The sequence below is a fragment of the Phyllostomus hastatus genome, unplaced genomic scaffold (assembly GCF_019186645.2).
Source record: "Phyllostomus hastatus isolate PE091 unplaced genomic scaffold, TTU_PhHast_1.1 phas_contig_80, whole genome shotgun sequence".
Taxonomy (NCBI): Eukaryota; Metazoa; Chordata; class Mammalia; order Chiroptera; family Phyllostomidae; genus Phyllostomus; species Phyllostomus hastatus.
Genome location: NW_025333960.1, coordinates 17,709,413 through 17,734,626, shown reverse-complemented (window position 1 = coordinate 17,734,626; position 25,214 = coordinate 17,709,413). Strand labels below are relative to the sequence as shown.

Genomic DNA, 25,214 nt, shown 5'->3' with positions numbered 1-25,214 from the left:
GAAACCTAAATTGAAGGGCATTCTATAAAATATCTAAGCAGCGGTCTTCAAAGTGTCAAGATCATGAAAAATATAAGCAAAGACTACACAACTGTCACAGTGGGGAGATTAAAGCAACATGACAAATAAATACAATGTGGGATCCTGGATTAGATCCTTAAGGAGAAAAAAAGAAAGTAATGATAAATCGGTAAAATCCAAATAAACTCTGTAGTTGACAGTCCAGTGCCAATGTTGATTTCTCAAGTTTTGGTAACAGTGCCATGGTTATATAAGAGGTTAACATTCGATGAAGGTGATTCAGGTACTCTGTGTATTATCTTTGCAACTCTTCAAGTTTAACATTATTGAAAAACAGAAAGTTAAAAAAAAGCTAGTATGCTAGATCAAGCAAGCTTGTGAATCAGCCTGGCTGACCATTTGGCTAAGACTACTTAAAATACCTTTGTCTATCCTTTACTTATTACTTAATATAGCACATGGCATAATTCTCTTTAAGTCAAAAATTTCAGTCATACTTTACTACATTTAATGGGTAAATTACATGCTAAAATGGCCTTCTTAAGGTCTTGGAATATACCCTACGTGAATCTCAAGTATCTGCAAATGTCAAAAAGAAAAAAGAAAAGGTACTGTAAGAAAATATCCTGAAACTTCTGGCCACGATGCAGGCATAGGTAGACACACTGTGTCCCCTTGCACAACCAAAGGACAACAAAAATTTAGAAACAAAAATATTAACCAGAATTGACAGAAAACTGAACTATACGGAAGTCCGACAACCAAGGAGCTAGACACATTCATCCAGTCCGGTACGAGGGGCAGAGTTGGGTCCTGGGCGGAGAGGGATTGCAGCAAAGGCTTGCAGACCCTGGTGCACAAGGCAGTGGCTGACAGGATCCCGGGCATGTGGTGGCAGTGGGCAGACCCAGTGAAGTGCACAGGGCCACTGGCTGACCCAGCAGTCCCACATTCGCGTGCAGACAAACCAGGCAAAGTTGGGGAGCGAGACAGACATCGCAGCCCAAGGCCCCAGCTCCAGGAAATAAAGCCTCAAAACACCGATTGAAAACACCTATGGGGGTTGAGGCACAGGGAAAGACTCCCAGCCTCACAGCAGAGTTCTTTGGAGAGACCCAACAGGGTCCTAGAACGTACACAAGCCCACCCACCTGGGAATCAGCACCAGAAAGGTCCGGTTTGCTTGGGGGAAGTGGTGGAAGGGACTGAAATCAGACAGAGAGTGGAGCAAGCACCACTGTTCCCTCTCTGACCCCACCCTCACAGAGAGCGTCACAACCCAGTGATTGGGCTGACCTACCCTGGTGAATGCTTAAGGCTCCACCCCTCATACATAACAGGTGTGACAAGACCAAAAATAAAAAATAAAAAAATGGGCCAAACGGAAGAACAGATCAAAGCCCCAGAGCAAATACTTTTAAGCGACGAAGAGAGAGCCAACCTATCAGATGCACAGTTCAAAGCACTGATGATCAGGATGCTCACAGAATTGGTTGATTTTGGTCACAAATTAAATGAAAAAAAAAAAAAATGCAGGTTACTATAAAAGGAGAAGGGAACCAATAGTGATGGGAAGGAAACTGGGACTCAAAACAACAGAGTGGACCAGAAAGAAGAAAAAAACAACCAAACAGGAAAGAATGGAGAAATAAGAATTCAAAAAAATGAGAAGCTTAGGAACCTCCGGGACATCTTTAAACGTTCCAACATCCGAATTATAGGGGTACCAGAAAGGGAAGAGGAAAAGCAACAGACTGAACACGTATTTGAACAAATAATAAAGGAGAACTTCCCCATTCTGGCAAAGGAAATAGTCTTCCAGGAAATCCAGGAAGCTCAGAGAGCCCCAAAGAAGTTGGACCTAAGAAGGAACACACCAAGGCACATCATAATTACATTAGCCAAGGTAAAAATGAAGGAGAGAATCCTAGAAGCAGCAAGAGATAAGGGGACAGTAACCTACAAAGGAGTTCCCATCAGACTGTCACCTGATTTCTCAAAAGAAACCTTGCAGGAAAGAAGGGGCTGGAAAGAAACATTCCAAGTCATGAAACACAAGGACCTATATCCCAGATTGCTCTATCCGGCAAAGCTTTCATTTAGAATGGAAGGGCAGATCAAGTGCTTCTCAGATAAGGTCAAGTTAAAGGAGTTCACCATCACCAAGCCCTTATTTTATGAAATCTTAAAGGGACTTATATAAGAAAAGAAGATACAGAAAAAGCATGTATAGTAAAAGGACAGCAAACTCACAATTATTAACAACCACACCTAAAGCAAAACCAAAAGAAACTAAGCAAACAACTAGAACAAGAACAGAACCACAGAAATGGAGATCACATGGAGGGTTAGCAACAGAGGAGTGGGAGGAGGAGAGAAGGGGAAAAGGTACAGAGAATAAGTAGCATAGATTGCAGGTTGAAAATAGACAAGGGAAGGGTAAGAAAAGTATGGGAAATGTAGAAGCTAAAGAACTTATGACACATGGACATGACTAAAGGGGGGATATGGGTGAGAGAGGGTATACAGGGTGGAGGGGAGTGAAAGGGGGAAATGGGACACTGTAATAGCATAATCAATAAAATATATTAAAGCCCTGGCTGGCGTAGCTCAGTGGATTGAGCGCGGGCTGCGAACCAAAGCGTAGCAGGTTCGATTCCCAGTCAGGGCACATGCCTGAGTTGCAGGCCACGGCCCCCAGCAACCGCACATTGATGTTTCTCTCTTCTCTCTCTCTCTCTCCCCCCACCCGCTCCTTTCCCTCTCTAAAAATAAAATTTAAAAAAATTAATTAATTAATTTCAAAAATATATATTAAAAAATTAACTAAAAATGAATCACAGACCTAAATGTACGAGCTAAAACTTAAAACATGAGTAAATCTTCATGACATTAGGTTAGGCAACAGTTTCTTAGATATGACACCAAGAGCAGAAGCAAAAAACAAAACAAAACAGTAAGAGATAGCAAGCTCCATCAAAATATAAAACTTTTGTAAAGCAAATGATACTACAGAGAAAATGAAAAGGCATTCATAGAATGAAAGAAAATCTTTGCAAATTGTATATTTCATACAGGTCTTGTATCCTGAACATTAAAAACAAAAACAAAAACTTGTACAACTAATTAATAAAAAGACAACCTATTTTTAAAATGGGGAAAGAATTTGAATAGACATTTCTTTAAAGACAACATACAAATAACCAATAAGCACATGAAACTCACACTTAAACTTTAGTCATTAGGAAAATGCAAATCAAAACCACAGTGAGATAGCACTTTATACCCTTTAGGAAGAATATAATAAAAAAGCCAGACAATGATGTTAGTGAGGATGTGGAGAAACTGAAACCCTTGTGCACTGATGACAGGATTATAAAATGACACAGCCTATTTGGAAAACACCTTGGTTGTTCCTCAAGACTTTTAAGAGTTACCATATGACCCAGTAATTCTATTAGAAAAATATATAAAGGAGATATTAAAACAGAGTTACCGTATGACCCAACAATTCCCTGGAAGTATAGTCCCAAGAGAAATGAAAACATATGTCCACACAAAAACCTGTACACAAATGTTTACAGCAGCTTTATTCGTAACAGACAAAAAGTGGAAACAACCCAAACATATACCAACTGATGAATGGATAAATGAAATGTGGTATATCCACAGAGTGAATATTATTCAGCCATAGAAAGGAATGCATTAGTGATACATGCTAAAGGCAAATGAACCCTGAATATATTATACTAAGTTAAAAAAAACCACTCACAAAAGACCACAAATTATATTATTTCACTTTTTAAATGTCCAAAATAGGAAAATCTATGGAGACAAAAAGTTAGATTAATGGTTGTTTAAGACCTGGGGAGAGGATATGGGTGGAAGTAACTGGGACTGACAGTGAATGAGTACAGGTTCCTTTTAGAAGGAAAATGTTCTAAAATTAGAATCAGTAGAACAACCTTGTGAATATACTAAAAAACAATGAATGGTATACTTTAAATGGTGACTTATATGGTAATGTGAATTCACATCTCAAGAAAGTAGCTCAAAAACTGATAAAAAAAGGTAAGTTTCCAGTAATGGAAGGCTAATTAATTAATTTATATTAATCCTCCCACTGAGGACAACTAAAAACTTAGATAAATTACATTAATTCTATAAATACTTACATATAATAAACCACGTTCATAGCACTGTTTTGGGCAATAAAACAGAAACATGATTTTCTTAAAAACAGTGAAGACCTGACAAGATAGTAAGGAATATTTGGCAAAGATCCAGAAGGAAAGAAAGATAAGCAATGCATCATTCAACCTTCAAATCCACTTGTCTTGAGGACATCCACCAAACAGGAAGATTCAGTTGCAAAATGGAGCTATCGGCTTCCTTAAGCCAGGATATAGAAATAAATCTCTGGGCCCAAGGCAAGTGGGGAACCTAATAAATCCCACCTCAACCATCTTCAAGGATAGGAACTTGTAGGCTACATCATCAGTATGGATAAAACAAACTGCAGTCCACCACCAAGTCTTCTCAATGACCTAGAGAATTGTAGACCTTGAGCTGGGCTGGGTTAAGGCAATCTTGGACTAGCAGTAGCCACCTTCTGAAGGTGACTTGATTATAGAAGTAATGAAATCTGTATTTGGTGAAGGGTATCTATCCTAAAAGCCTCAAAAGTACTCCATCAAATATCTTCTCAAATATAACATCAAACACTAACTAGACACACAGATGACTTCATGAGTATGAGTGAGAAACAGTAAAAATAGACACTAAAGACTTAAAGTACTTGGAATCATTAGACACGGAAAATAAAAATAATAATGTTATTTAAAAACTAAAAAATAAATTTGTAAATATTAGCAGGGAAGAAGAAACTAAAAAGTGACAAAGCAGATTTTTTTTTTAAGATTTTATTTATTTATTTTTAGAGAGGGAAGGGAGGGGGAGAGAGAGAGAGAGAGAGAGACAGAGAGAAACACCAATGTGCGGTTGCTGGGGGTTATGGCCTGCAACCCAGGAATGTACCCTGGCTGGGAATCGAACCTGCAACACTTTGGTTCGCAAGCCCTCGCTCAGTCCACTGAGCTACACTAGCCAGGGCTGACAAAGCAGATTTTAAAAACCTTCTAGAAATAAAAACTACAATAACTGAAATTAAGAACTCATTTGGCAGATTATTCATAGCTGAAAAGAGAAGTGGTGAACTGGAAAACAGTTTTGAAGAAATTATTTAGAATGTGATATACAAAAAGATGAAAAATATAGAACGTGTAAGAGACACAGGATATAATGAGAAAGTATAAAGATGTTTACTTGCGTTCCAGAAAGAAAAAAAGAGAAAGAGTCCTATGCAACATTTCAAGAAATCATAGCTAAAATTCTTATAAATGTAATTAAGGATACCAATCCACAGATTCAAGGTACCCACAAATTTTAAGCATAATAAATAAAAAGCAATCCATGCTTATATACACGGTAGTAAAACTGGGGGGGGGGGGGGAGAAAATCCTAAGAGCAAATAGAGAAACAAAATCTAGATTATCTTTAAAGTGAGTTAGACTGACATTTGACTTATTTATAGAAAATGCAAGATAGGAGCATAAGAATTATCTTCCATGAAATAAAATCCTGTATTTAGTGCCAAACTAGGATCTTGTCCTTACTCGAAACTATTCAAGAATGAAGATATAAAGATGTGCAGACAAAATACAGATCTGCACTAAAGAAAAGTGTAAAGGAGAAAATGACTACAGATAGAAGGTCAGAAATGTAAGTGGTATTAATACACTGGTAAATCTAAATTAATCGTGAACACATTAAGCAAGCAGGGGGTGGGGAAAAAACAACCCAACATCTAGCATAACAAAAAGAAAGTACAAAATAACCATTGCTAACATATACTACAGGTCTTACCAGATGCAGGTTATTATAAGCTCTTCATATATTCTAATTTACTTAATCCTTACAACATATGAAGTAGGTGGTACATTAGCCTAATATTAAAGAAGGGAAGACTGAAGCAAAGAGATATTAACATCTGTCATATTTAAACAGATTGTGAAGGGTTCTAAAGAACTGGCAATGTTCCATTTCTGGACCTGGACAGTGGTTACATATGATTTGCTTCATAACTATTCTCCATAATTTTAAGCACTTTTCTGTATGAGTATTATATTTCACAGTAAAAAAAATGGTTAAAGAAATGAAGGGAGGTACATTTGACTAACAGCAGGATTAGGGAAAAAACTGACACAGAAAAATAGTCATACGTTATATAAAATGATATAAAAACGATGGTTCATATCTACATATTTCAGTGTGATTCAACACAGCACATCATTATTAAGCTTTGAACTTAAACAATCAATGACTTTATTTAAGGGCTGCCTATATTATTAGGACCAATATGACAGTTCACAAAGAAAAGAAAATAAAGACAATTTTCTATGCTATTTTTTAACTTTTTAGAACCATTTTCTTGTTATCATGACAGATTCTAATCCATTAAAAGATGGAAAAGGTTTTCCTGCAAAGCATCTGGTGTAAAAAAGCTTACCTGATTTTTCAGATAAAGGAAAAAGCCTGGCCAAGAAGAGTTGAATTCGTCCACAGAAGACTGTATTCTGGGATTTTGACAATCTTCTTAAGAGATCTAATAATACATGGAAATAAAGGTTACACAGAAGAGATCATTCTTCTTTTACATCATACCCAAGTTATTTCATCAATTTGTTAATGAGAATTTTCCTGCAGTAGTCTCAAGATGGGGGTAGAAACTACTGTGACAAAAAAACAAACAAACAAAAAATCAACAACGACAACAAAAAAAAACTAGAAAACCAGAAATAATTCAATAAAACAAGATAAGCATGGGCAAGAGAAGCTTTACAAATTTTTTTTTTTTTGGTTTTCATTTAGTTGCCACACAGAACAGAAACAGTTTAAAGTCAATGTTCAGTTTTGCCCTGGCTGGAGTGACTCAGTGGATCGAATGCCGACCTGTGGACTGAAAGGTTGGCAGTCCCATTCCCAGTCAGGGTGCATGCCTGGGTTGCAGGCCAGGTCCCCAGCTGGGGGTATATGAGACGTAACCAACAGATGTTTCTCTTGCACACTGATGTCTCCCTCTCCCTCCCCCTCTCCTTTCCCCTCTCTCTAAAAAGTAAATAAATATATAACATCTCTAAAAAATATAATCAATGACCAGTTTTAATAAGTCAGACTTATTTAAAAATGAATGCACTAATCTATTTAAAAACTATTTTTACTTGTGTTTAAGTGAACATGTTTTTCTGGCTACATTTACATTAAAAAAAAGAAAACAACCATTTATCATTGAATTACTTACCATTGCACATACGGAGTAAATAATTTTTCCCAGCAGAATAGAATGTATTCTGAAATTAAGACAAATTTTTACAATAGTTTAGAAGTTGTTGCATGCCCTTCAGTAAGTCACAGGAAATAAAATATCAAAGAATACTAATATGCATTGAGAATTTACTATATCACTTTCACTTTTACCAGGCAAATAACATTTTCAATGAAATAAAAATATTTTCAGATATATAAGATAGAACAAGGCACTAAGAAACTGTTTCAACATGTAAAAGTGTACCATTTTCTAGTTAATTACTAAGTGCAATTTTGTACTTCAACTTTTTCTCCATACATGAATCTTTCTTCCCCTAAGAGACCAGAATAAGTAATTCTTTCACACAAACTTTTTGGCAATCAGCAATATTAGAAATACAAGCAAAAAAAAAAAAAATCCACCCTCATAATTCTGGATCAACAGAAAAATAATGTCAGCGGAAAAAGAATCTAAGGCACTTACTGATTTCCAAGTAGCAACATTTTTTTCCACAAAAGTGAATATTGTGTCACACTGATCCAAAGGAAGACAATCCAAAACATCTCCCAACAATACAAAAGGTGTAGAAGCGGTACAAATACCTTCAAGTGGAGCAGAAGCCAATTTAAAAGTTTAAAATACTGTCAAGTAAAACAGCCCATGCAAAATCATTCTTAAGAACATTTTAAAGGTATACTTTGTCAATTACAAGGCTTTAATAGACATGAAATGGGAGGAACCTAAGAGTCCCCAAATGGGACATACTTAAGTTTTAGTATGTGCACTCAATAATGATAATTATTCTTGATAACACTTCTAGAGCATTTACTATATGTCAGGCACACTAAGTGCTTTACACGAACACATTTAACCCTATGAGGTTGATAATAGTATCTCTAGTTTATAGAATGGAAGAACTGAGACACAGAGAAGTTAAATAACTTGCCCAAGATCATAGAGCCAGTAAGTGGTAGGGCTGGGATACGAACCCAGGAAGTCTGGCTCCACAGTCTGTTTTCTTCACCACTAAGCTATTCAAGAGAATATAATGCAGCTGATTAAAAACGATGGTTATGATGACTATAACTTGGAAGATGCTTATTATATCATGTTAAGTGAGAAAGGCAGGACTCAAAACTCTATGTCTATTATGGTTATGACAATAAAATTTTAGAAGGACTACGGAAACTAAAACCATAAATCAAAATGAATGGTAGTTCTCAAAGTAGAGGAATTACAACTAGTATTTTCCCTTTTTCTTTTTTGCAACTGTTCTATAATGTTTCTATAATGTTGCTAAACTGTATTTGAGACTTGAAAAGATTACTTCAAAAAGATAACAAGAACGTTTGATACTGATTTCAACTATTATGAATTTAAGGAGATAGAATAGTAAAGTAAAAAGTTGTTTATTTCTAAATTCAACATTAAAGTAAAACAATAAATTAAAGATTTTAAGAAAAGGGCATTTAGACTAGCTAAAAACACATTTATCTTCTTGCTCATTCTTCCTTCTATTTTAAAGTAATAATTACTAACACTTGTTAAGTGTTTAAGAAAAAGTAGCCACTTAAGCTTGGCATGTAAAAAAACAGAAAAAGCTCTCTCTATATATATCTATCTATATCTAGCGGGCACTGTATGCCCAAAACATTGCATTAATATTATTGCTTTCCCAGAAAAAGGAAGTAGTATTTTCAGCTCTGCTCTGCACTGGTGAGATCACATCTGGAATGTGATGTGTGGGATACTGCCTAGAACCAGTGGGAGGCATAAGGCAGCAGATTTCAACTCAATACAAGGGAAATCTGATAATCAGAACTATCTCACAGAAATTAAATAGTAAGCTCCATCAATGAATGTAGAGGCTGAATGATTACCTGCCAGGGGCCTTACAGAGGGCAGGTAGGATAAGTCAGAGATGAGACTGGAACAGATGACCTCTAAAATCCCTTAACACTTAGATTCCATGATGGTATTTCGATGCCCTGTACATCCAAGAGATTTGAAAGGCATACTCCTTGTCCTTACTTGCGGTATAGTTTGGCATTAGTTAAGTCACATTTGATAATTATAGAACTTAGAATTACCTAGATTTCTCTGCCAAAGATTCTGATTCAATGAAACTATTTAAAAATAGAGATCACAGGTTATTCTGATGAGCTTGGTTATATAGCATGATCTCCCAGAACTTTTACAACCTATGTCCCAACCTCTGCATAGACCTCCTTGCTTCATATTAACCTTGGCCACAGATACCCTCTTTTCAGTTCCCAAATACATTGTTATGTTCATGCTTCTCAGCTCTCAAACACCTTGCTATGTTCACACTTCCCTGATTAAATAGCCCTCCTCCTCTTTATCATGGGGTAAATTCCTACTTAATCTTTGGAAGCATAAAGTACACAGCATATCTAAAAAAATCCCTTTCACCTTTGAACAGTCTACCTCATCTATTAAGCACACTGTACATAAACTATAGCACTTATTATATCCTGTTTATCTTTGCCATGTGTACTGTGAGCTTTCTAAGGGTAAACATTTTTGCATGTTTTAACCAGTCAAGTGTCTGACACTGAACAGAAGCTCAATAAATATCTGCTGTATTGAATTTAACAAAATAGTTATGGACAATTTGAAAACATGTCACATATATAAATGATACTATAATCTCTTTCAAGGAGGAGTTTCTCATCAAAATAAAATAAAAAAGCATTTATGTATTTATTTACAGTTTAACTAAAATGTTACATCCTCATCTTTCTCAAATAAAGTAAAAGTTCTAATTATAGACTGTATATAACTTCAAGTGTGAAAAACATTACTAGTCTACAAGAGTAACATATCAATGTAATCAGTGATATGTTAAGCAGATGCTGCAAACTGACAGGAACTAAGTGAGGAACACTCCACTGTAGAAGTCATTTAAATATGCTGAATGAATATGCATTTTATATAAAAGTTTAAAATGTAAAGTCAGAAATTATTAATCAAGCCAAGTTCACAAAATAGCTTATATTGGAAGACTATTTTTATCTTGTATATTCCAATTTTTGTAGGAATAAATACCAAAACAATATGTGAATAATGCTTTACAGATTAAAAGGTGCTTTTCATATAAGTATTTCCTTTAATTAAATGGGTATTTTAACCAAATTAAAGAAGAGTGCTAATGAGCTATTTCTGCATTGCTTCTTTCTGGAAATATTTAATCAGTTCCTACTATATGTTAGGCACTGGGCACTTGCTGTACCTTTTTAAAATCTCTCGAAACTATCCCCCCGCCACTGTCTCATTTCAAATGTCCCCTACCTAGTTTTTTCCTGCCAGCAGTCTCTCCCAGTACAACTCTTCTTCTATAGCTCCTCTTTAACATGGTATCCAAAGCCTGTTAGAAATGACACTAATCTATCCCTTCCCATGTCTTTCCTTACCATTTTCCTCCTCTGAGGCATTGTTCTTTAGCTATGCTGAATTTGGCCTTTACATATAGCTATTCTCATTTGTTTCTGCCTCACAAATTCATCATCCTTCACGTCCTAGCATCCTTTCTAAGACCTTCCTGATTCCTTTGGAAACTGAAATTCAGAGTGCTTCAACCACATTGCATTCCCACTTCGCCTGTAGTAATTACACCTACTAAGACATTTACATGTCTGTTTTCCTCCATTAGCCACTAGGCTCCTCACAGGCAAAAAATGTTTTACTGACCAACAAATCTCCAAGTTTTAGCTTAGTACCAGACACATAGTAGATGCTCAATAAATGTTTACTGAATAAAAGAAACAACTGGAGAACAAAGAAAGTGCTAAATTGTGTGCTGTATATTAAAGATGAGAAATAAATGTGAGCTAATTTAATTGGGACAACTTGTTGGCAAAGGGTAGGCAGAACTTGAAAAATGAACAAAATCAAATAGGAAGAAAGGTACAAGGAGAATAAATTTTAAGTAAAGCATATCATGTCCAAGATTACTTAAAAAAATTAATAATAACCCATACTTACCTTCCGTTACTCCCCCAATAGCAAGAGAAATAATAGCTAAAACGTTTTCACATGATGAATGATTTATCTACCAACAGAGAAGAAAACAATTTAATTTAGTAGCCAGAGTTCAGACTAACTTGACAACAATAGAAATACCCTGACATTAAACTGATTATCACAAAAATGGAATAAAGATATTTCTCACAGAAGATAAAATTGCTTTTAACATGAAAATGCAAAAACTGGATAATACTTACTAATTACAGAAGTATATCAAGTAAATAATAAGCAGGTGATTCACTTAAAATCTAATGGTCTTAGAAAAATAGTTACATTAGCATGATTAAGGCTGTAAGCTAGTCAAATACAGAAATACCAAGGCCAAATCTCAACGGACAGGGCAAAGGCAAGGCCCGGGGAATGAACTGTACTGCTGCTTCAACATGTCTGAGGGAGGGTTTTAATAGAAGGGAAGTAGTGCCTTGGTTCCATTCCATCATAAAAGCCAGCATTTATTAACTGTTGTTTTACACAACAACCTTGAGAGGATGGTTATTTGTCTTCTTACAAATGAAACTGAGGCCCAGAAAAGTAACTTGCCTGATGCCTCACCACAGGTTAAGTGAGTAGGTGTGAAGAAAAGGAAAAAAAAATGAATTTTGATGCAGAATTGCCCAAAAGAAGGCAGCCAAATACAGTCATACTAAGGCCTTTACATATAGCTATTCTCATTTGTTTTTGCCTCACAAATTCATCATCCTTCATTATCACCAAAGACATAAGATCTACCTCCTTGGGACCCAACCTTCACTTAACCAAGAATAAACTGTTGAAACTTTTCCTTTCATTCGAGTGCCCCACTAATGTTAAATAAATTCAGATTTCTCACACTTAGAGTGTGAGAAATTACTCTCACATTAAATTTGTCTGCTGAAGTTAAATAGATGCTATTTTTTTATGTTAATGAGAAGGATACCATAAGAAAATGACAGTATGGAACCCCAGTTCCCATGCTGCACATCCTCGGACTGGACTTGAATGTGAGAGGGCCCACACCAAACTCTAGTTCTTGCTCAGGAAGACCTTGTATCAACTTTTCTCATACTATTCACTTGGAGAGAGCTCTCTTCATTTATTAAACCAAACACTTGAAGTTGCACCTGTGCTGTCAAAATCCTTAATCATTACATAACTTCTATACTATGATCAAGTCAGCTTTCACAAAGTAGCAAGCTCACGTTAGAAAATGTAATCATATTTAAATGTTCATTTTGAGAATAAACGTAATTTAAAATTATATCAATTTCTTAATTTCCCAATAAATAAAAGTATACTTACAATTTCTTCTTCTAGAACACCTCTGAAAGCTTGGTCAAGGGTACATTTTTTTTCATTTTCACTATTAAAAACAAAAGACAACTGCATTTTTTAAATAGTTCAGGGTAAGTATGAGCATTCGGGCAAGCATATTTCAGGAATATCAATGCCTTACCTGCCAGGTAACTGGCTGAAGGTATTCAACAATGGCTTGATATTTTTGTTGTTTAGGGCCTCTCTGGTAGACTTCTAGAAAAATAAAAATAGAAAATAAGTGGAAAGATTTCTATTTATTATTTACTAAAAGCACATGTTACTCATTAATAGTATGTCTAAAAAATGTTTGTAACTGGGAAAAATTTCCTACCAGTCACTGTATCAGTAATTGTTATTCAAATACCACTTACTGATACAGCCTCATCACTTTAAGCCTGGCAAGAGCTTCCTAGCTTGACCTTCTTATTCAAGTATTTCCCTCCTACCATATCTTTAACTATTGCATCAATGAAAATCTACTGCTTTAAAAAAAGTCTCCAATGGATCCTTATTTACAGATTTCGGTTTTGAAGTTTTGTATCTCCTCACAAGGTCCCTCATGATATTATCCCACTCAATTTATCCAATCTTATTTCCCACTCCCCCTAACACATACCCTGCACTAAGGTCTAGTCATTCCCCCTCGCCCATAATGTTCTACCAAGCTCACTCTAGTGTATTCACACATTCATGATATTTTTCCCACCCGTTCATACAAATTCTATCCATTCTTCAGGACCCACCTGAAGTCCTACCTCCTTTAGGTAGTTGCTCAGCACACTCCCTCAAACATAGTACACACTGAATAAATATCTGCTGATTGTCTGAAAGTAGTCATAGTTGAAAGACAAACATATTGCAAAGTCATTCACCCTGTGAAAATTCATATACACTTCAAAAGTCACCTTAGTACCTCACAGGAGTTAAATTTATACTGAAAATGTACATTCCTGACTCTGCCAAGAACAGGCTATGTCATCTTGGGCAAATCCCTTAGGGCTTCATTTTCCTCATCAGTTAAATAAGAGGGCTGTCATTGATCCTTACTCTCTGCAGCAGCAGTGGCATCACCTGGGAACTTGTTAGAAAGGCAAAAAACTCATGCCTCACTCCAAATCTACTGAATCAGAATTTACATTTAACATCTCCAGGTGATGCCACCACAAACTGAAGCTGGAGAAGCACTACACTAGATGACCTCCAATTAAAGGGTCCTTTCCAAAGACAATATAATCTTAGATATTTCTAAGTATTACTCTTAGCAGAAACTTAAATCACCAGATATTAGATTACAGCAAAATGCACAGAAAGAAAATAATTCTGATGATATAAACAAGATATCAACAGACTCCATACTGTATGGTAAAAAAAAAAAAAAACCCCAAAAACCTCATGCAAGAAAAATTCTTACCAAAAAGAATCAATTTTCTTTCACAGAATTTTCACGCTGACATTACTATAACTATACTGGCACAGTTAAATATCTGAGTAGTTGAATCTTTACTTTAAATATTGGCGTAAATGCTAAAGAAAAATACAGTAAATCAGGGTTCTTCATGCTGAAGGTGTATGAACAACGTAATAGGTTTGAAGTAAAAAAACACACTAGTAAATCACAACTATTTTGGAGCGGTTGTCTCAGTTTCTACCTCATCTACAAGGGGTAATAAAACTTAGCCCACTTAACATTGCTAAGAGTTATATAAGCTAACATGAAGACGCTCTGCAAGGTGTTTCTCAAAAGCTAAAACGACTCTTCCCCAATGAGTAAGAATAAGATGACATCTGGCCAACCTTCCCAAGTTGATCTGTTTGCCTTTCCTACTTAACATCTTTTAATCGGCCTCTTAGGAGTGAGATTTACAGGGTTTAAGGTGTGATGAAGAGGCGGCATTCAGGAGGCGGGGCAGGAACCAGTCATCAGGGCTAAAATCACTCCGGCCCTCCCCCGTCAGCAGCTCCCTCCGGTTCTGGAAACACCTGTCCGGCTAAGCGCGCAATGCAGGGAAGCTGGACCGTTCAAGTGAGCCCCTCACGCAGGCGCCCAGAACGCCGAGTCCTGACTCCCGCCGGCGGGATGGCGGAGGCGGACAGCAGAGGGCACGCGGCAGAGGCAGGTAAATCGCCTTTCCCACCGCCCAGCCTTCGACGGGGTCAGAAGCCGACGCTGAGGCGTATACACCTCTGTGCCCTCTTTATCCCAAGACAAAATTCCAGTAATTTCTAGGAGAGGAGGGCAAAAAGTAGCGCCGGGTCAAGCGTGCACCCTCCCGTCTTCCGCTCACCGTAAACCGCGACCGCGCTTCGGGTAAACTGAAGAGCGGCGGCGTCGGAGACATCTTCTCGGCTGCGCGTGCCCGCCACCACGCCGCGGCGCAGACGGATGACGTCAAGGCGGAAGCAACGAGATAACCGGCTCCGTACGCGGCTAGAGTGGTCTGTGAGCCAAGGGGCGGGGCGGGTGGGTACTAGGAGCTTCACCAGTGACCGACCTCGGGTAGGCGTTAGAAGCCCGAGTCAGCCACACGATGACAAGTCCGGGTTCGTGGGTAACTTGGAGTGACGACCTATGGGAGGCCACGCCCTGTAACCTCTGCGCTGCCGAGCCGGGCATAGGCCGAGAGGCGCACTGCGGTGGTTTTCCGGGTTTGGGGAAGCCGGGCTAGTTACGGCTCACGGGGCTGCTTGGGAAGGTAACCGCTGTCGGAGAATCCAAGGCAGGTGGTTCATCTGGGAAAGCTCCAGGCTGGGGGAGTGGTGGCCGTGGGCTGCCGGACCGCATTCATTCTCCCCGAAGGAGTAGTGTTAGCTCCGGATTTACACATCAGCCCTGCAGTTCACGGGCCTTGTAGTTAGCTCATTAGTAGTTCACTCTTCTGTGAAATAGAAATAATGCTTATGCCACAGAACTCCTGAAAAGCTCTAATAAAATAATGAATGCAAGTGTGGCTTGTATGGCAATTTAAGGATTATTATTAATATTTTGGAGTCAATTAACTTTGCTGGCATATATAGGTCTCTACAGAAAGAAAAACCGAGGAGGAATGCAGTTTTCTGCATTGACAGGAAAATTGGTGGCTCGGCGTCCAGGTTAGCGGCACCCCTTGCAAAACCCTGCTTTCTCATCATTTTGCTCCCTTATCTCCTCTCATTGGAGAGACTTGGCGAATGAGAAGCCAAGTAGCAGTAACTTTCTTAGTTGAAATTATGCTGTAGGGAAAGAACTTATATATTGACCCAACCGTAAGAATTTTCTGCTCGTTGTTTCTCTTCCACGTGTACCGAAAAGAAGGAAGCTAGCTGTGCTTTACCTAAGCTTCATTAGCATGCAACGAAAATACAGGAAGACAACAAAAAGATAACTGTGTATACCATTGCCTGTAAGTGGGAACTGCGAACAGTGATGGCTACCTGGAACACTGCAGACTTTTTTAAAATCAGAATCATTCAGGTTTGATTGTATAAATCTCAAAATTGGCAAACAAACTGGCATTAACTAATTTTAAATATTTTTTTCAATGTGCGGTTGCTGGGGGCCATGGCCTGCAACCCAGGCATGTGCCCTGACTGGGAATCAAACCTGTGATACTTTGGTTCGCAGCCGGTGCTCAATCCACTGAGCTACGCCAGCCAGGGTGGTATTAACTAATTTAATAGGTATCTGCTGTAATAGGGTTATTATCATATTACAAATGAGTATTAACTATCTAGAGCACAACTAAGACCTGGGAGAGAGAAAAAATTATTTTTTGCAAAAATTCAAACATAAAAGTTGGAGTTCACTGACTCATCTGTCAAAGCCCAGTCACTTAGAAATCTATTATTTAGCAAACATTTGTTGGGTACATTGCACACAATGGGCAATATGTATTGAAGGAATAAGATGTATGTGAACAAAATGATAAAGCTTAATTCCTGTTTTGAGGAGCTCTTAGTTTGGTTGACATAAAAGAAACCAATACAGTATGTATATAATTCCTATCACAAATGTTTTAGATAATAGCTGCTGTAAGACATCATAGGAGAGAGAACATGCGAGGTGATCAAGAAGCCTTCATGGAGGAGATAGAATATGAGCTGGACCAAGAAGGGATAGGGATAGGTAGGCCTGGGAAGGGGTGAATAGGAAGGACATTCTCAGTGGAGAGAACGGTATGAGCAGAGGTGTGGAAGGGAAAAAGCATAGTGAAAGATAGCTGTTTACTTTAATATTGAGTTCTAAACAAAAAGGGATGAAAAGTCAAGGTTGGAACCAGATTGTATTAATGTTTGAAGCCAAAGAATATTATGGTTTTAAGAATGGCTTTTATGGTTCCTACCGACTTATAGCTGACAGTGTATTTGGAGGGAAGGAGAGAAATGAACTATTTTGCTGCTGACTGAAGAAACAATAGGAAAAAAGCAATTCAGGGGGTAATGAGGTGTTACTGTTTAGTGCGTACAGATTTTGGCTTGGGATGAAAGAGTTCTGGAGTTGGATAGTGATGATGGTTGCACAACAATGTGAATGTATTTGAAAGCCACTGAATTGTACACTTAAAATGGTTAAAAATGATTAAAATGCTAACTTTTATGTATCTTTTACCAAAGTAAAAGAACAACAAAAAAATCTGATCTAGACATCTTCAAAAAGGCAAAGATAGTACAGATATCAGTGTGATTTGAGACCTTAAGATTTTATTTTAAAAAGCCAGGAAGTAGTAGGTAATGCATTTTCAAAAGACATCTATCAAGAATCATTACAGTAAAAATATTTTAGCATTTAGATCACTTTAATAAATGCTTTATAGTTCCCACAGCACTTAACATATAATACCTCATTTCATCCTGTGGTGTTTTGCAGTGGGTAATACAACTGTTAGGCCTGTTATGCATGAGGATGCAGACTCAAAGCAATGGGGCTCTTGATACAGGTAAATGACCAAATGAGACAACCCATGGGTTTTGATTCCAAATTTCATGCTCCTTACACTATGTTATGCTGTTGTATAATGGTTAAGTTTTTTAGTCAGAACCTTCTATGAGACAGATACTTTTCTTGTACTACTTTTACTTCTTATAACAACATTGTACATAGTTATATATCAGTGAAGAAACAGGCTCCTCTTTCCTAGGTCACATGGCTAGAGAAAGCTAATTTGGGATTTGAGCCTGGCTTTAGTCCCAAAGCCTGTATTTGGTCTTAACTCTTGGATCTTTACTAACTCATTGGCCTAGTTAATGTCTCACAAATTATTTTCTTACAGGTGGATAAGGTTAAGGACCATATTGTCATCAATAACACACGGTGCGTTTTTTAAAAGTATGTAATAATAGCAGTCAAAGGGCAGACATCCAATCGCAAGTAATCTCTTCACTTAGATTTATTGTGCACTTGTTTTCCCTCCTGTGCTAGTGAAGATGGACAAGGCACTGCCTCTCTGTTAGGAAATGCCCTCTTTGGGAAATGCTAGGCTCTGTGGTTTAGATCAGTTCCAAGCATTTGAATCTTTATTTCTCTTCTTTTTCTTGGTGGGATCTTAGTTAGATTCAAGTTACCATTGGAGTGGTGATATCTAGCAGATGTGGACTATGGGGCAGTTTAGTCTGCTTTTGTTGAGTCTTCATCCTCTAGCTCAGGCTAAAAGAAACTTTTTGTTCCAAGCTCACCAATCAACCACATTAGGATATTGGATTGCAGCTTTCACTGGTTCAGGTTCTGGGCCTTTGTCATCTTTTCCCTTTTCTATCTTTCTGTAATTTGAATGGATTGAAAGAATTACATTGACAAGGAACTGATGTTTGAGAGTAAAAGCTGAGCAAAAAGAATGAGACTATTTCATAGGGAAAGGAATGGAAATTGGGTGAATAATAATGGGAGAGGAATGACACTTTGTGAGTATTTTTGTTGAAATAGAGGAATTATGTGAAAACTGTAGGTGCTGTACTTTATAGAGTGGTGGCATTTTTCAAGCACTTTATATTAATATTGTATTCATTCAATACATATTTATTGAGGACCTATTATCTGCCAGTCACAGGTACAATATGGGGTCATATATGCAGTATTATTACTTTATAAAATTCTAAGTATTGTATATATCATTATCTAGTATACATAGTAAAATCCTGTCTGGTGAGCTTGGTTGGAAAACATAGATAAGCATAATTCAAGGTGAGAAATAAAATAGTGGATGACTTCTTGCCATGAAAAGTGTAGCTTCCCTGCAGGATTAGGGAGAGATTTTGCCTGAAATTATACCATTGTTTGGCTTGTTCTCATTTCCTGTCCTGTCTCTCTACCCCTTACTGGGATCTTTTGAGATCACCTTAATAAATCATTTGCTCACAAATTCTCACTTCAAGGTTTATTTCTGGAGATACTGATTGTGTTAGTTTGGATATACTGAGAAGCAGACACCAACTATTAGGGTTTGATGTGCAAGAGATTTATTATGGAGGTAGCAGGGGTAGGCAGGGAGAGCTTACAGACCACAGTGCAAGAAAGGATGGTTAGGTAGAAAGTTTAAGTGAAACACAGCACCAACAAAGTTTGGCTTTGCCTGTGGGCAGTCCTCAATCAAATCTCCTAGCTAGAAGAATATTACAGTTTGCCAGAACCAGTCTACTATCTCTGCCATGCTCCTACGTCGACTAGAAGCAGCTTTAGAAAGCCTGGCTCTGTGCAAATGTGATTGATCCAGAAGCAGTAGCTCCGCTGTCAGTCAGTTGTGCTGCCCACAGCAAAAGACCTGAGTGGAGCACTTTCATGGCCACCACACTGTCCTACGGTATTGCTATTCATTCATTTTCAGAAAATATTTTCTTGGTTTGTTTATTCTCAATAAATATATATAAACCTGGCACTGTGAACAAAATAGAAGAGTTACTACTCGCACGTAGCTTTTACTCTGGGAGAGCATTTTTTTTTAAAGTAGATAAAAACAAACGAATTTTATTATGTGATCAATGCTGTGATTGAAATAATAGCTAACATCTATTGAATGTTGTTGTGTGCTTGAATTCTAAGTGCTTTACGTGTATGAACTCTAATCTTCCCAGCAACCTTATAAGGTAGGTATTTTTTATTCCAAGTTTTCAGAAGAGCCTGAGGTGAACAATGCTTAAGTAACTAAGCTCCAAGGTCATTCAAAATCAAAGGAGTAAGAGACTGTGGTAGAGAATACTTAGGCAGTATTTATTTATTTATTCCAATTACAGCTGACATTCAACACCATATAGTTTAAGGTGTACAGCACAATGGTTAGACATTTGCATAATTTGCAAAGTGATCCTCCCAACAAGCACAGCTCTCACCTGGCACACACATAGTTATTACAACACTATTAACCATATTCCCTATGCTGTGGTTTACATCCTTGTAAATACTTCATAACTGCCAATTTACACTTTCTAATCCCTCCATCTTTTTCACCCAGTTCTCCAACCCTCCTTCCACACAGCAAACATCAGTCTGTTCTCTGCATCTACAAGTTCCTCTCTGGTAGCAAAGATCTCTCTGAGGAAGCGCTATTTTAAAACAAAATAATTTATTGATTTGTGTGTGTGTGTGTGTGTGTGTGTGTGTGAGAGAGAGAGAGAGAGAGAGAGAGAGAGAGAGAGATTGAGAGAGAGACCAATTTGTTGTTTCTCTTGTAATATTTATGCATTCACTGGTTGATCCTTGTATCTGCCCTGACTAGGTATCAAACTAGCCACCTTAGCATATCAGGACAATGCTCTAACCAACTGAGCTACTTAGCCAGGGTCAGGAAGTGCTATTTAAGTTAAAATTTAAAGGCTGGGAAGGGAATTAGTTACATATTTGTGAGGGTGAGATTTGACAGGGGAAGGCAAGAAAGAACATTTCAGGTAGAAGGAACAGCATGTGCAATGGCTTATGTTAGGGAAAAAGGTTAACACATTTGAGAAGTGAAAGAATGCCATAGTGAGAAAGATGGAGAGCAGTGGAAAAAGTGGTTGTAGAAAAGAACAGAGCCAGATTCTTCAGGACTTCGCAATTCTCTAGAGTTTCATTCTCTTCTGCACACTACAGTCTTCTGGAATCTCATGGAACACAAAGTTTGTTTTTAAAAGTTCTCTACTTTTTGCATAAACTGTTTCAGAGGAGAGACATTTGCTTTCATTAGTCACCTTGCTGCCACTGTGGAGCATCTGATTTTCTTCATATGACTGGTGATTTTTCATTATGTGTTCATATTTATAAATAAAGGTTAAGATTGTTCAGTCCTAATAGTTATTGTAGGGGATGCTCAGCACATTTCCCATTCCTCACTCACTATTCCCACCCCCTTTCACCCTGTTCTTGTAATAGACAAAACAGTTGCGGGCATATGACCAGACCTGGCCAGCAGAAAGTCTCTGACATTTTTTTTCTGCAGCTGGAAAATATGGCTGCTGTACTTGTCAGAATTCGTTTTTATAAACAAGAGAAACCTACTTCGGTTAGTGTTTTGAGATGTAAGTTATTGGGAGGATATCAGGAAATTCGTGCAACCAAGTGGAAGGCTGGAGATAAAGCTTGAGCTAAATGGAAGCTTGACATAGTTTCACCCTTAAGATATCCCTGCTGACTCCATTTTTAATGGTTTGGCTGTACTCCTGGATTCTGTGGCCCCAAGACACTTGCCACCATGTCACTGAACACACAGCACCACAACATGCTGCTGCAGCTGTCCTGCACCATTTCCAGCTTTCAGACCTGTGCACTTTTTCCTCTAGATTCAAGGTCTTGACTGGGAGTATCTGAGTGGCTACAGTTAGGTCTTGTGTTTGTGCCCTGGCTTGCAGAGAACAGAGAAAGTTATGCCCACCCTTCCTCTTTCAGTTTCTGTGGTGAGCTGCAAAGCCCTGTTTTGGCAGTTCCCTCCTACTGGAAAGGGTATTTGGATGCTGAGCAGCCAATAGGATAGTATCCATTGGTTCTGTACAATTTTCTGTTACTTCAGGAGGTGTGGTGAAAGTTGAGCTAGTGATGCCATCTTCCCTATTACTCAGAGAACGCCAATCTATATAAAGAGGAAATGAGGCCAACCCACAGAAACAGCTGAAAGATGGGCAAAAGGCAAAGACAGGAGAGTAACACAAAGGTGTTCAGTGGGGAGGAGATGTAGGGAGAGAGATGGGAAGGTAGTGGGAAGGGAGATTAATTGCAAATTATTTTGAACTTGGCTTTTCTTTATGTCTGATGACAGCTCTATTATGCCCTAAGTTATATGAACTATTAAGTCTCTTCTTGTAGCTTAATACTATTTGGTGTTGGATTTCATTCATTTGCTGTCAGAGTATCCCAATTAATGCAGGAGTTGAGGTGGGTTTCATCTACAATTTTGTGAATTATTGTTTAGTTTCCTTTTCATTTCTCAATGTCAGAAAGAGGAGGCTAGGCTACCCCTATGAAGTTCTGAATGGAGTGGGTTGACTTCAAATGATCCATTGTGCTGGAGATTATGGTCCCTCGGGGGTGTCCACCCTTTTTGCATTTCTCTGGCACATTAGGAGAAGAGTTGTCTTGGGTCACGTGTTAAATACATTGCGACACATAATTACAAAAAAAATCTCAAAGTTTTAAGTAAATTTACAATTTTGTGTTGGGCTGCATTCACAGCCATCCTGGACTGCATGTGGCCCACAGGCTGCAGGCTGGACACCCCCGGAGTGGTTTTGCACACCTCTACTACTTCCTATGATCCAGGTGAAATCTGTAGTTGAATTTTTACCTCTGAGTAGTGGTGGATCTTTCTTTGCATGCACAGGAAAGTAGCAGGCATGCCTCCTCTTAGGTGAGGGGTGAATTTAGTGGCTGTAGATATTAATATGGGCCTATCATATGTGACTGGAAATGATTTGGTAAATATGATTTATTTTCTGTAGTAATGATGACTCTAAGACTTCAAATGTCAACAACATTGGTAAATTTTAGAGAAGGATGGAAGAGGAGTGTTTTACTCTGGGTCACTTCCCAAAATAGAGTCCAAGTCTTGTGTCCAGGTAATTTATTTGAGAAGTGATCCAAAAAAGCAGTGGAAGTAGGGAAAGAGAAACAGAGGAGGAAAAGCCATTGCAGAAGTATGTCATAGTATTGGTCACTGCTGTAGTTTGATTAGAACTCAATTTCACTGGAATCTTTTAAGAAGATATATATAATGTGTCTCAAAATTGCTTGCTCAAAGAAAGAAGGAAAGCATTTATCCATTGACACCCAGTCCCCCTTCATCAAACGCTGACTTAGGGGACAGTGCTGGTGCTTGCATTAATACATAGAGGGCTCCCACAGGGTTCTTTGCCACCGTACAATATTAGAGAAGCTCTGGGGCAGAAAAACAAAAAAATGTATGTATGATGCAGCTGAAGTGAAGTGCTTTCAGTTTCACTTGTATGGACTTGGCTGTCATAGCAGTGGCTAAAGTAAAAGTGGGAACAAAGAATGGGAAGCAAGGCCAAGAGGTGTCTGACATAAGGGAGGGAAATGTGCTGACTTCTAAATTTTTTATTTATTGATTGATTTTAGAGGAGAGAGAGTGAAACCTTGATTTATTGTTCCACTTGATTATGTATTCATTGGTTGATTCTTGTATGTGCCCTAACCAAGGATTGAACCTACAACCTTGGTATATTAGGACAACACTCTAACCAACTGAACTACCCAGCCAGGGCTGAATTCTTAATCTTATTTAAGCGGGGGAGGGCTAAAATAAACTGTGTTGTTGGGTCTTAGCTAATTAAAAATAATAGATTCAAGTATGTAGATTTTTAAAAACAAATGATAATTATTTCTAGAACCTAGAATAATATGTACACCTCCAAGATCACTGGAGAAAATTAAAAAAATACAGTTTATAGAACAAGAGTTAGAAAAGAGGTAATGAAAGCAAAAATAGACAAGTGGGAATCTATCAACCTGAAAAACTTATGCATAGAAAAGGAAACAAAAGAATTAAAAGCCTATAAGCCCTGGCAGAATAGCTCAGTTGGTTAGAGCATTGTCCCTCAATATGCTAAGGTTGTGGGTTCAATCTCCAGTTAGGACATTTAAGAAGCACCCAATGAATGCATAATTATGTGAAACAACAAATTGATGTTTCTCTCTTCTCCCTCTTCCTCCCTCTCTCTAAAAATCAATTCAAAAAAAAGAAACAACCTATGGAATGGGAGAAAATTTTGCAAAGCATATACCTGGTAAGGGGTTAATATCCAAAAGATATGAAGAACTCCAGCAACTTAATAACAAAAAGCCAAATAACCCAATTAAAGAGTGGGCAATGTTCCTACATAGACATTTTTTTAAAGAAGACATACAATAAACAACAGGTATATGAAAAGGTATTCAACATCACTGGTCATCAGGTAAATGGAAATCAAAACCACAATAGGGTATCAGTTCACACCTGTTAGAATTGCTATCATCAAAAAGAGGAGATAATCGTGAGGATGTGGAGAAAAGGGAACCCTTGTATACTGTTGGAAGGACTGCAAAATGGTGCAGCAACTGTGGAAAACTATGAATGTTCCTCAAAAAATTAAAAACAGAACTACCATATGACTAAGCAACCCCAGCTCTGTGTATGTGTATACACATATATATCCAAAGAAAATGAAGTCATTATCTCAAAAAGATCTCCACTCCCAGGTTCATTGAAGCATATTCACAATAGCCAAGATGTGGAAACAACCTAAGTGTCTATTCATGGATAAATGAATAAAGTAAATATGAGATATATATGTGTGTGTGTATATATATATATACATATACACATGCACACATTCACACACTTATAGTGTGTGTATATATATACAGTACATGTGTATATATTCTGCCTGGAGAAAGTCCAGCCACTGTTAATATAATGGGTACCATTTGTGCAACATCGGTGTAACCTGGCACCAAGAAGAGTGGACTGGAATGTGCATGTGTGAACGATGACTTCACTGTACTAGTCAGTGGGGGTGGTAGACGCCCTTGAGTGAACATGTGTACGGTGTCCATCACATTCAGAACAACTGAGAGAGTAGAGCAAGGATTCTGCATCAAATTTTGTGTTAAGCTTGAGCATTCCTCCATGGAAACTATTCAGATGATTCAGAAGACTGCAGCAGTGGGCAACTGGTGATTGACAGCTTCATCATGACCACATGCTTGCTCATGTATCATGTCTTGTACAGAGTTTTTTGGTGAAACATCAAATCACCCAGGTGACTCAGCCCCTCTGCAACCCAGATTTGGTGCCCCGTGACTTCTGGCTTCTCCCAAAACTAATCACCCTTCAAAGGGAAGAGATTTCAGACCATCAGTGAGATTCAGGAAAATACAATGGGGCAGCTTATGGTTATTGGAAGAATCGTATGAGGTCCCAAGCTGCCTACTTTGAAGGGGGCTGAAGTGTCATTGTCCTATGTACAGTGTTTCTTGTATCTTGTATCTTCAACAAATGTCTATATTTTTCATAATATATAGCTGGGAACCCTCTGGACAAGTTTTGTATGTATA

The 25,214-nt window shown here is 37.9% G+C and overlaps 1 protein-coding gene and 1 long non-coding RNA gene across 2 annotated transcripts in view; one reads left to right on the top strand and one right to left on the bottom strand.

The window, feature by feature from the left end:
- Window positions 1-15,118, bottom strand: part of THOC1 (THO complex 1) — a 47,672-nt gene extending 32,554 nt beyond the window's left edge. The window contains exons 1-7 of the mRNA XM_045850216.1: window positions 15,013-15,118; window positions 12,867-12,940; window positions 12,713-12,773; window positions 11,393-11,459; window positions 7,871-7,989; window positions 7,382-7,430; window positions 6,590-6,685 (exon numbers count right to left, since the gene is read on the bottom strand). Of these exons, the coding sequence (XP_045706172.1) occupies window positions 6,590-6,685; window positions 7,382-7,430; window positions 7,871-7,989; window positions 11,393-11,459; window positions 12,713-12,773; window positions 12,867-12,940; window positions 15,013-15,066 (520 nt within the window). The 5' untranslated portion in view covers window positions 15,067-15,118. The remainder of the gene's footprint in view (window positions 1-6,589; window positions 6,686-7,381; window positions 7,431-7,870; window positions 7,990-11,392; window positions 11,460-12,712; window positions 12,774-12,866; window positions 12,941-15,012) is intronic.
- Window positions 14,621-25,214, top strand: part of LOC123826234 — a 133,132-nt gene continuing 122,538 nt past the window's right edge. Inside the window, exon 1 of the long non-coding RNA XR_006787020.1 lies at window positions 14,621-14,844. This is a non-coding gene — a long non-coding RNA (uncharacterized LOC123826234). The remainder of the gene's footprint in view (window positions 14,845-25,214) is intronic.